General features: G+C 40.1%; 1 protein-coding gene across 6 annotated transcripts in view; it reads right to left on the bottom strand.

The window, feature by feature from the left end:
* The window catches only part of PPFIA1 (PTPRF interacting protein alpha 1), an 87459-nt gene that overhangs the window by 21539 nt on the left and 52992 nt on the right, over positions 1-12928 (bottom strand). For 3 of the 6 annotated variants that reach the window (XM_024218089.3, XM_024218091.3, XM_024218092.3), the window contains exons 16-20: positions 11930-12164; positions 6802-6953; positions 5543-5715; positions 4766-4859; positions 57-68 (exon numbers count right to left, since the gene is read on the bottom strand). In XM_024218089.3, coding sequence (XP_024073857.2) covers positions 57-68; positions 4766-4859; positions 5543-5715; positions 6802-6953; positions 11930-12164 — 666 coding nt within the window. The remainder of the gene's footprint in view (positions 1-56; positions 69-4765; positions 4860-5542; positions 5716-6801; positions 6954-11929; positions 12165-12928) is intronic. The other 3 variants (XM_024218090.3, XM_024218093.3, XM_024218094.3) reach the window with 1 other exon arrangement.

The following is a 12928-nucleotide window of genomic DNA, read 5'->3' as shown; positions in this document are numbered from 1 at the left end:
CCAAACAAATTTCTCACACATCCACAACAATCCTAATAAATTAAATATAAACTTACCCTGATTTTGCACTACCACATCAAATGGTAAATAATAAGGAAATAAAACAATGAAGGAAAAATGTAAAACTACAATTAAACTGAACTCATAACACAAATATAGAAACAAACAGAATGAAATAATGTAATTCAGTTCTTTAAACATAGGATTATTAATAGAGCCTTCAAATAAAATGGTAACAATGCCTGTTGCAAACATGTTTGAGATTGTGTATACAGAAACAAAAAAAGATATGAAGTGATACACAAAATAAGCACAAAGAAGCTTTTTAGTCACTGCTGCTACAGTTACATAAGGTTTCAGAAAGAATGAAATTCTTAATCCTTTTAATAAAAGCTACCTGAATATTGTTGATTTTCAATATAGCGTATGGAATCTTACTGAGTCACTCAGATACTCTTCACTGTGTACATGTTTTTGAAACTGAGCAATTAGCCTTGAGAATTTGCTCTGACATGATCCTTTTCATGTTTATGATTATTCCCACTGAGATGGCGATGGATCTTCTCTAATTATTTCTAACATATTTTTGCTTCCTATGTTCAGTGCACTTTGGCAAGTTTTTGGAATGGATTGATAAAAGTATAGTACTGTGATTTGAAGAATGATAGATTAGGGTTGCCAACTTTCTGACTGCAGAAAACTGAACACACTTGCCCCGCCCCCTGCTCCTTCCCTGAGGCCCCAACCCTGCTCACTCCATCCCCCCCCCCTCACTCAATTTCACGGGCTGGGCAGGGGGTTGGAGTGCAGGAGAGGGTCAAGACTCTGGCTAGGGGTGCGGGCTCCGGGTTGGGACCAGAAATGAGGGATACGGTGTGTGAGGGGGGGGCTCTGGGCTGGGGCAGGTGTGTAGGAGAGTGTAAGGGCTCTGGGCTGGGTGTGTGTGCTCCAGGGTGGGGCCAGAAATGAGGGGTTCAGGGTGCTGGGGGGGGCTCCAGGCTGAGGCTGGGGATAACGGTGGGGGGGCTCCAACTGAGAGTGCGGGCTCTGGTGCGGGGCCAAGGATGGGGGGGGGGGCTGGGGCCAAGGGTTTCAGAGTGTGGCGGGGGTGCAGGCTCTGGGAAGGAGTTTGGGTGCAGGAAGGAGCTCAGGGCTGGGGTACGGGCTTTGAGTGGCGCTTACCTCAGGCGGCTCCCGGAAGTGGCTGGCATTTCCCTTCAGCTTCTAGGTGGAGATGTGGCCAGGCGGCTCCGCACTCTGTCCCCGCCCCGAGCGCTGGCTCTGCAGCTCCCATTGGCTGGGAACCGCAGCCAGTGGGAGCTTCGGGGCCGGGGTAGCACGCGGAGGCCCCGTGGCCACACATCCGCCTAGGACCCGGAGCCGGCCACTTCCAGGAGCCACACAGAGCCAGGGCAGACGGGGATCTGCCTTAGCCCCGCTGACTGGATTTTTAACAGCACTGCTGACGGGAGCCGCCAGGATCCCTTTTCGACCAGGCATTCCAACTCAAAACCAGACAACTGGCAACCATATGTTAGACCCCTACTCATATAAGATTGAAGAGTCCTACACTTTGCCCTGTGGGGCAGTAAAAGTAAAGAAAATGTACATTTTTGCTACATATTTCCACCAGCATAACAAGGCTTTTATGACAACCTATGTCTTTTCGGTAATACTCTTTACATTTTGAAATTTACTATGAAAACCTCATCATATTGATCAGTAAGCACATATCAATGTGTTCACTGAGTGTACAGGACTGGGAATCAGAGGTTCTGAAATCCTACATTTTGATCTTGGGAAAGCCACAATTTCCAATTCGGATTTGTCATTTGTAAATTATAACTTGATATGCAACACCTGATAAACATCAAGGGGTTGTTTGAAGAATTAGTTAGATTATGCTTGTAACATACTTGCAAATGCGGGTAAATATTTTCAAAAAAAATCAGTAAATGGATAACTGTCAATAATCTGAATTGAATATAGTTTCCGGCAATGGTAGCAAAATTTTGAAAAGCAGTTCAGGAAGCAAGTACATATTAATTTTCAAAGCAAAATGATTATTTTTCACCTGCAAGAAGTAGCTTTTGAGATGGTGGAAGTCAGCCAGAATTGAGTGTGAATGTTTTTGCTGGTTCTTATTTTTGCAAAATGTAAATTTTAGCTGGCATTGAGAATTATCTAAATCAAGAACATTTTCCAGAAAAAAAAAAAAAAGAGCAAAGACAAAAAGCTATGGTAATAAGTGCTGCTGTGGTATAGCTAGGCCGGGGTAGGCAACCTATGGCACGTGTGCCAAAGGCGGCATGCGAGCTCATTTTCAGTGGCACTCACACTGCCCAGGTCCTGGCCACCAGTCCATGGGGCTCCGCATTTTAATTTAATTTTAAATGAAGCTTCTTAAACATTTTTAAAACCTTATTTACTTTACATACAATAGTTTAGTTATAGATTATACACTAATGTTTTTAGAAGGTCTCTTTCTTAAAAATGTATTACTGGCACGCGAAACCTTAAATTAGAGTGAATAAATGAAGACTCGGCACACCACTTCTGAAAGGTTGTCGACCCCTGAGCTAGGTTAACATTTCTCTTTCAAGAAAGTAGAGGTAATATCTGAAAACTCCATAAACTATCAAAATCATTAGAACAGAATTTAGTCACAAGGCGGGATTCTATGTGTCAGCAATTTCAGAAGCAACAGTTCTTTGTGCCATGACAGTCAAAATATATTTACCAATATTCACGTTTTTCAAATAAAAATGTTGCCAATTTTCTTGGCAATTAACCATACATTTCTTTTATTTGCTACTGAATTTAAGAGAATATTTTCAGCACTATAGAGTTTCCCTTTTAAATGAAAATGAATCCTAATGTGCTTGCTTCTTGCACATTTACTACCTAATCTTCCTGAAGATGAAGCAAGACATCCATAACTGACCTCAAATCAATTTAGCTTAGTTTCTGACACAGAGGAAAACGATAGTTGGGTGGATTAAAAACAGTAATACTATTGATATGTAAAGAATATATGTTCTTGTTTTTGTAATGCACAACATAATGACAGCCAACTAGTATCTTATTAAGAGGGTGAGTGGGAAGGACTCAATTAAATCCTAATTCTGCCTACCTATTCAAGTTTTCAATAGTATTCTATTCTGCCAGTTAAATATCCAGGCATAGATTACTACCATGAACGATCTCGTCTGCCTTCTGCACTCATGGACTTTGCTACCTCTCTGCTGCCTGGTTCATTTGGGAACAACACAAGATGTAGTACATCTTTAAAAGGTAAACAAAACAGAAAAAAAAAATTGTACCTTAATACTTATTGGAAAGATTCCAAAACCAGGCAAAAAATGACTGCTGTTTAAAATATGTCACTTAAAAGAGCACATCTACACTTCGAACTGGAGGTGTAATCTCCAGCTCAAGGAGACATAACCATGTTAGCTCTAAATGCTCTAAAAACACAAGTTTAGCCAGGGAGGCGTGAGCAGTGGGATGGACTAGCTGCCCCAATACATATCTAGCATCTCAGATGGGATCCTACTCAAGGCAGCCACGGCTCCCACTTCTATTTTTAGCATGCTACGCGAACAGAGCTAGCATGGGTGTGTCTCCTTAACCTGGAAATTACACATCCAGCTCAAAGTTAGATACACCTCTACCCCAATATAATGTGGTCCTTGGGAGCCAAAAAAATCTCACTGCCTTATAGGTGAGACCGCATTATATCCAGTCCGGTCCGATACGCCGTGCTGGACTGGACCGGCTTCCCTGGCGGTGATTTAAAGGGCCCGGTGCTCCAGCCGCTGCGGGGAGCCCTGGGCCCTTTAAATCACTGCCGGAGCTCTGGCAGCGGGGCTCCGGCAGGGATTTAAAGGGCCTGGGGCTCCCCGCAGCGGCCAGAGCCTCTGGCCCTTTAAATCACTGCCGGGGCTCCGGCGGGGATTTAAAGGGCCTGGGGCTCCACATGAATTTGGATATAACGCGGTAAAGCAGTGGGGCTCGGGTGGCGCTTTAAAGGGCCCGGGGCTCCCCCCTGCTTTACCGCGTTATATCCAAATTCGTGTTATATCGGGTCGCGTTTTATCGGGGTAGAGGTGTATATCCGAAGACTGGCAGATAAGCGTTCAGCAAACTAATGCACCAAAACAAATTCTGGGGCTAAATGCACCGCCAATAGCAAAAATGAATAGTTTTAAATTGCCAAAAGCCATGAGAGCAGACAAGAAAAAACAGAAAAATCTTAAGTAATAAATTTAGTGAACAGACAAAATGAGTAGCAGCAGTTATGTAGAAAGGAATTGCTTCATAGTCAATTGTTAAAAAGAACTAGCTGCTGGACACACTAGGGATCCCTAATGTTCCAAGAAGGGAGGCTTGCACTATGTGGCTCTCAGCTGGCAGCCAGACACTTCTTGGACTCTTGCCAGCGATTTACACAAGGAACAAACCTCAAGAGCAGAAATTTAAAATGACCATCTCTGTTTCAAGACATGTTTTTTAGTAAGTCCATTTTTACTTTTCCAAAATTCATTTCTCATTTTTTACAGTAGTGATTTTAGTGCTAAACGCTATCACATCAGGTTTGCCAAGATCACAACTCATTTTTAACACACTATATTGGAGATGTATGTAAAAAATAAGTCTGCAAAACTTAATGAGGCTTGATACTGCATCAGGCATAATGTTTGGAATTTTTCCTTTAAACAAAGAAATTATTCATTTCACCTAAATTACATATTTGATAACTTACTTTTTCTGTAGTTTTCTATTTTTTTCTGCCTGTCCCCCAAGTTTGCTGAGTCCTAAGGCATCTTGAGATGAATTGTCTGTTTCTGCCAAGCCAACTACAAGGAATAAAAATAGGTACTTAGTGACATTTTTTGTATTTTACCTTGAATGTATTCGTATAAACCAGCATAACTATCATATTCCTGAACAAAGTAATTAGTACTTTGTAATGCTACTAATCAGCAGTAATTGTCCAATTATGTTTCTATCGGTAACTCATTTTATTAATGTCATACGATAAGGAGAAGAAATTAAAAAGATAGCCCTTTTTTTCCCAGAGATACACTAAAGCATATAGTACTTGAATATGAGACATGAACAAGCATTTCAGAATATCTTTATTCTCTCCCCACTCCACATGTCATGCACCTAGAATCTAAAATAAACATTACTTAGAAAAACACATTACAAATGTATACCATGAGACTAAGGCCTCGTCTACACTACTGCAGTAAGTCAACCTAAGTTACGCTACTCCAACTACGTGAATAACACCGTGCTGTGTCAATGGGAGACGCTCTCCTGTCGCCTTATCTTACTCCTCTCGTTCTGGTGGAGTACCAGAGTTGACTGGAGAGCGCTCTGCGGTCAATTTAGCAGGTCTTCAGTAGACCCGCTAAGACAACCCCTGTTGCATTGATCGCAGCAGCATCGATCCCCGGTAAGTGTAGACATGGCCTAAGTCTTTCCTTCCTTTTATACTATTGATAATACACTAGTTAGAAGATAACAAACCAACCTTGTCCCAAAGATTCTTTGCTGGTTTGTCCAGGTCGACCCTTTTCTTTCTTACCAAATAAGCGACCTATAGAGGATTTGATCCCCTTCTTTTTAGGGGCTTTGTGAAGGGAATCCTGGCTACTATTACTGCTACTGGGGTTGCTTACTTGCCCATCTTGAGAACCTGTAGAACTTTAGAGAAAAAGAACTTCTTTTAGTCTGTAAAAGAACACACACAAAATAATCCCCACTTTTAGCACATTACATTTTTTATGGCAACTTGAGGTTTTGGTGGAAGCTAATGAAGACTGTCAAGTTACCTCAGCAAATTAATTTCCAGTTTTTAAACATTTCTTGTCACAAAAGATGTGAAAAGCATCACCAGAAGATGTATCAAAAGATTAAATGGAGCATAAAAAAAAATAAAAAAACACACTGGACAACATCCAATGTCTCAACATTTCACCCCTTTTCTTATTAAGAGATCTTATTAGGGTGACTGACCTATGTCAAGCAACTGCAGGTTATTTGTATATCTTTTGTTATGTAAATTACAATCCACTAGATGTCAGATTCCCTACCGAGTTCAGAAGATCATAGGTTGAATTTAAGCCACAGATCTGGAAATGAGTTGCATAATAAATTAAAATTCCAGCTTCCTTTCATCTACCTTTCTTCTCTATAATATGCATTTTTACATAAAGTGATAAAAAGAAAGGCAAACCGCCGGTACTTGAAAACTTCCCCATAGAAAACCAACTGCTAGTAATGAATGTGCTAAGGGGACTGCTTATGCAGACTAAGGGTACGTCTACACTTACCTCCGGGTCCGACGGCAGGCAATCGATGTTCTGGGATCGATTTATCGCGTCTTGTCTAGACGCGATAAATCGATCCCGGAAGTGCTCACTGTCGACGCCGGTACTCCAGCTCAGCGAGAGGAGTACGCGGCATCGACGGGGGAGCCTTCTTGCCGCGTCTGGACCCGCGGTAAGTTCGGACTAAGGTACTTCGAATTCAGCTACGTTATTAACGTAGCTGAATTTGCGTACCTTAGTCCGAAGTGGGGGGGTAGTGTGGACCAGGCCTAACTTTAGCAAATCAACTGTCATATTATTCTGACTTCTCCATTTACTTTGTCTTTTCAGAAGTTTTAAAAATCAATTTCTTAAAACTTGCATGATCTGAATCATTGTAGTCAATCAGCTTTTTAAAAATCTGAACTTTAGCTGTTATCAGAATATTAACCTCATGTTTTCTGCCATCTTGCTTACTTACTTTCTTATGTCCCTGATGTCTTCGTGGCTCAATGTATGCAAAGCTCCTTTATGGACTCTATCCAAATGAAGAGATCGAGGCGAAGATGGTGGTGATGTCTCACATTTTATTGTGGTCTTGTCATCTCGTACTTCTTCTCCAGAAACTGGAGACTAAGGGAAAAAAGAATGAAAACTTTAGGGTTTAGTTTCTAGCATGAATCCTACATTAATACTGTACAAAGAATAAAAAGAATGTATTTGATTATTTTTTCACTTGATAGTGATACGGTTCTCCCAGCCCTTTTATTCTGGGGCCATCATTTCTACTTTTTCATTCTCTCTGAACTTCCTCTTATTTTTGTAGACAACCAGTGTTGTTGAATTAATATTTCTGCTGGACATGGGACCGTGGCAATCTTATGTAGAATTCACTGCCTCCCTATCCAGCAAATAGGGCTCAAAGCAAGTATACATTCCCTTTAACAACTCCCTAAAACTATGTATGCTAATATTACAATATATACACACCCGACCCTTATTAGTTCTTTCAGTAAAGCCACCAAGACAGAGGGCCAAGTAAAGCATTGCTCAAACTCCAATTATGAGGAACTAGAAGAGTTTTAAAGAAGGTGTTCTAGATGTCATGGGCTTAGATGTTTTAAATCACAATTTTTTGAAATCAGGAATCCATATGTCAATACTTATGGAGTTCCTTCAAGTGTGATGAGGATCAGAAATTCAAACTAAGTAATTTAATTGTGTGTTGGTAATCTTCAAAATTCAACGCAAGTATGCCTTTACAGAGATAGAGGAATGGCTATTGCAAATGGATAAAATACTACACCCTTTACTTGGGGTAAAAGTATCTCAAGCTAAATTATTATTGCTTCCTCTATAGCAGATCTTCTTCCTCTTCTTTTCTTTATTCCCAACATCATTAAAAAGCATTAATTTAATATTTTTAATAGCAGAGATTAAATCTGAACATGAAATAATTTGCAATTATTCACAAATATGTAACTCTTGCAAGGAATCTCATTTACACTAATACTTTATGGTGAATGACATAGCAAAAGAACGTAACTAAGTGGCTAAAGAGTTTACCTTTCTACGGTGTTTCCTTAAATCACTAGGCTGACAGATGCATGCAAAGAAAAGAAATTAAGAGAAACCAGATTTATTGCAAACTCCTGTAGCACAATCTCAAAGCATTAGCACAGACAAAAACACATTAGGGAGAAGATAATATAGCAGAACATATGTGGAAGAAAGCTGAGATGCTCTCCAACTACAAAATATTTAGACTACCATATACTTGAAAATCTAGGTTTATAATGGAAATACTGTAGATACTTAAATAGCAGTTTTAGAGGATAAATATTTCACCCTACAAGGCAAAATTAAAAAAGAAAACAGAAAAAAAAATTCTCAGCAAGAAAACCAGTAAATTAAGTTTTGTTTTGATTTTTTTTTTTTTTTTTAATAATGAGATTACTTGGGCAAAGACTCTCCCTTGATCACAAGTATCAGAGGGATAGCCGTGTTAGTCTGTATCCACAAAAACAACAAGGAGTCCAGTGGCACCTTAAAGATTAACAGATTTATTTGGGCATAAACTTTTGTGGGTAAAAATCCACTTCTTCAGATGCATGGCGATCCCTTGATCACATAACCAAAGATACTCAAAGCAGGGACTGAGATTTCTATGTTGTCTGAGTTAGATCCTATGAATTTTTAACACACTTCATTCTGAGCCAGTTTGGAATCTTGTTCCCTTTTCTAGGCTTTATATAAGCAGAAACATTACAGTATTAATCCTGAAGTCCAGAACTCTGGCAGCAGTATCGTGAGGTAACTTACATTTAGGTTGTTGGAATGAATATGCCCAGTCTATCACCAATAGTTGTTCTTCCCCACCCTCACCAAAATCTGTTGAATCTCACCTCTTAGACATTCCCAACCTTTAACAGTATGCAGAGCAAAAGATCAAAGATTGTTCATTAACTGAAGTTGTACATAAAGCATAATCATATCAGACTGATACTGGTAAAAAATTACATTCATATAGTTTGGGAACAGATTTACACTGTACTTGGCTCAGTATTTTAAAAAAGGACTTGTAGGCAAAAAAAAATTGAGTATCAAAAATTCAATGCACTTCGTATTACAAACAAAGAATGTAGAATCCAAAGTTAAGGTAGGTTTGGGAATTTGATCCAAAAATAACTGGTCAATCGACCGGTCAAATATTAACAAGTAATTCAAAAACTGTCAAATATTTTAGAGTACTAATATATTAGAACAGTAACAGGAGGGGAAAAAAAAGGTACAACTTTATCGTCTCCAATAGGCATAGGGGAGATACTTATGCCTAATTACAAAAAAACAAATTACTTCACTTATTTTCATTCAGAAAAATGCAAAACACAATGAAATTAAATACTAAAAATGCAGAATGGCACCGTGATGCAATGAAAATTGTAGGCTGCCACATACATCAGGGTATTCTTGTTGGGATATTTGAGAATACTGGCCGTGGTCAATTATAAGGTCGTCGATTGACATTACTTGACTGGCTTGCCAAGTCTACTTGGATTAAAAATATGCCTTTTGCAAAAGGTTCCACGTTAGCTAAGCAAGGTAAATGTGTAAAGATTTGCTCAATCTTACATTAAAATATTTCTGTTTTGATGATCAATGTTACTACAGTAAAAGCTGTGTTATCCAGCACTTTACCAACCGGAAAGCTCTAGAAACCAGCATTTCGGGAAGGGCTGTGGGGAGCGGGCTCTGCGAGGGACTTTGGGTGCAGAAGGGGGCTCGGGACGGGGGTTGGGGCACGGGAGGGGTTGCGGGGTGCTGGATCTGGGCGGTGCTCATCTCAGGCGGCTCCCCGCAAGCAGCGACATGTCCCTGCTGCTCCTAGATGGAAGAATGGCTATGGGGGCTCAGTGTGCTGCCCCCGCCCCACCCAAGCACTGGCTCCGCAGCTCCCATTGACCGGGGACTATGGCCAATGGGAGTTGCGGGGGCGGGAGCTGCGGGCGGAGGCAGCACACAGAGATGCCTGGCCGCGCCTCTGCTTAGGAGCAGACCAAGGTGAGCACAGCCTGGATCCAGCACCCCAAAACTCCTCCCACACCCAAACTCCCTCCCAGAGCCTGCTCCCCGCACCTCCTCCCGTGCCCCAACCCCCAGCCCTGAGCCTCCTCCCGCACCCAAACTCCCTTCTTCTTAGTTAACTGGAATTTTTGACTTACCAGCACCCCACATGCCCCCAATATGCCAGATAACAAAGCTTTTACTGTATATTGTATATCAGAACAAGCTAATCAAATCATAGTATAGACTCAGTTTACCCTTGAGACGTCCATCAATAGAAAATAAATTAGATAACCCTGAAAGGTGCATCAAATATTAAATATACATGGATTCAGGATCTAAATGTGCTATTTAAATACCACCCAAAGACATCATCCATTCCTTGTAAAGAAAATCTTAATCTTAATCATTATAGGAAGAGGTGAACAGAGGGGAAAAAATGAATAAAATCATAAATTAATCCAGACCTCAATACCCAATTAATTTTGGGATGGCTAAAGTAAGAGATATGAACACCAATGGGAAAAAAAAAAATACAGAGTGTCAGCCAGTACTTGTTAAAGAAAGCTACAAGCTTTTAATTCACTAGTTCTAGTTAAACTAAAAAAAGTACCAGCACTGAATTTTTAAAACCGTTATTAAACTAGCTTGTATTCACAAATCTGGAAAGAAAAAAACCCAATCCCAAAACAGAATTACTATCTCTATGATAGCATTTGATACAATGACATGAGCTTAATGCAAGCTAACAGGCTTAATGTTAGCTAATGTTCATAAATACCAAGTGGATTTTTATTAGGAAACTACAAAATAATGTAAAAAATAATCCATTATTCACAATATACATTAATCAAAATCCAGTATCTCCACTACTGTAGTTCTGGTGGAAGTTTAGGATCTTTATATTACCATACTTTAAAAAATTATTCAGTTATTGAATAAGCCAACAGCTCAGCTAAATACTACCACATCTAATTTGGTCAGTTCCTTTAAATCTTGGAGTTGTGAATTTTAATGGAAATGAATTACAGTTTCAATTACTATTGAACAATAAAATTCATGAAGATTTCTAGATGCTACAGGACTTGCAGCTTATTTTTGCTCACTAAAACTAGATTTAAAAAGTCACACTGCATTGGGAGAGGAAGCCTTGGCAATAAATATCATTCTGACCAGGGCCGCCCAGAGGATTCAGGGGGCCTGGGGCAAAGCGGGGGAGCTGCGGAGCTTGTACTCACCCAGCAGCGGTCTGGGTCTTCGGCGGCATTTCGGCAGCGGGGGGCCCTTCAGTCGCTCCACGTCTTCGGCAGCACTGAAGGGGCCCCCGCCGCCAAAGACCTGGACCGCCACCGGGCCAGGGCTCGCGGGGCCCCTGCGGGGCCTGGGGCAAATTGTCACATTTGCCCCCCCGCCCCCAGGCAGCCCTGATTCTGACCTATTTTTTCATAGAAACAGCTGTGAAACTCATTTTTGAGTCAATTTCTGCAAAGAAAATATTTAGATTAGAACTTGCTTGAAACATTTCCTCTATAAATTGCTAGCTCAAATAGATACATTTCAGTTCACTTCATTGCTATTTACATTTTAAATGTACAGCTCTTAATCATTAATCTTCAAGATTATGGGTTTCACATATTTGTATGACATTATTTATTTGGTGAGCATTCAGTAGAAATGTGGATTATGACCAACAGGCAGCAATAAAACATGTATGATTTGAATAGACTTAAGAAAGAAGAGGGTAAGTGGTTGTTGCACCAGGATTTGGAGGAAAAGGGCTAAGTTCTCCCAGGCACATGCGGCAGCACAGAGTAAAACTAGGAGGAGGAGACAGAATGTAGGTAAGAGATGTGGGCAGAGCAGAGACCAAACTTTTGGAGACTTTTTGAAAGTTAAGACCAGCAATTTGAACTTGATGTTGAAGGTGAAAGGAAACAAGTAAAATAATTGAATAAGGGAAAATGATACAAAGGACAAAGGTTACTAGGGTTGTTATTTAGGATGCAAATATTTTCTATTGTAGAGAAAAAAAATCTGATACTTACTAGTGTCATAATACCTAGTCGGTCCACTTCCCGAGCTGGACTATGTGGGATCCGCCTTGGTGTGGAACGGCCACTACCAGGAGGAGAGGAACCAGCGAGGGTCCCACCAATAAAAGGAAGGGGAATGGAGTTCATTGACCGAAATCGTCCATTGTTATCTAGACTCCCGCTACCAACTCGACTTTCAATTTCCTCTGCTCGCTGCTCCGTATTTTCCTTTTCTTCTTGTATCAATCTAAAAAAGTTTAAAGACTAGGTGATTTTTTTTTAAATTGATCAATTCACTGTAAAATAAGTACATTTGCAAAAGCATTGCAAGACTCAATGACACTAAGATAAGTGATGGGGCTGACTGAATAATAGTTTTAAGTTGTGTGGTTATTTGTATGACTCTAGAAAACTAGACCTCTACAGACAGGAAAGACAAGATAGCTGCAATTCAGACAGACAACGTAACATACAAAAAGAATAGGAAATACGATGTGACAAAAGGTAGTGTGATTGATGTTTTGTTAGTATCGCAGTTCATGTGTTTTATATCGCAGTTCATGTGTTTTATGTTCTGTCAAATTAGTAACACTTCACAATGCAGTATAATATGTAGGCCTTTCAGAAGAATTTATCCAAACACACGAAGTTGTATAGAAAGATGACGAGTTTTAATATACTGTAATATTGTAAAAATATAATTTGGACTGAGAAACTGAAAGATAGTCTAAGAGGAAGGCTAGCCTTGTGGTGAAAGCACCAGACTTCCTCTGTGACCAAGGCAAGTTATCACACCACCTCAGTTTCCCCATCTATAAAAAGAGGTCAACAGTTCCCTATTTCACAAGAATTTTGTGAAGCTTATTTGTAAAGTGCTTCAAGAATCTCATATGAAAATGTTATATATCCAAAGTATGTGGTAACTATTATTCAGTAAGTACACTACCATTAAAATGAAAACCGAAGGTACTATTTAAAAGCAACAGAAAACAAGGCAATCCAAAGAAGTTA

The sequence above is a fragment of the Terrapene carolina genome, unplaced genomic scaffold, assembly GCF_002925995.2.
Source record: "Terrapene carolina triunguis isolate 2854851 unplaced genomic scaffold, T_m_triunguis-2.0 Scaffold96, whole genome shotgun sequence".
In the NCBI taxonomy this organism is placed as follows: Eukaryota; Metazoa; Chordata; order Testudines; family Emydidae; genus Terrapene; species Terrapene triunguis.
The sequence above is the reverse complement of the archived record's forward strand: the minus strand, read 5'-3'. Positions and strand labels throughout refer to the sequence as shown.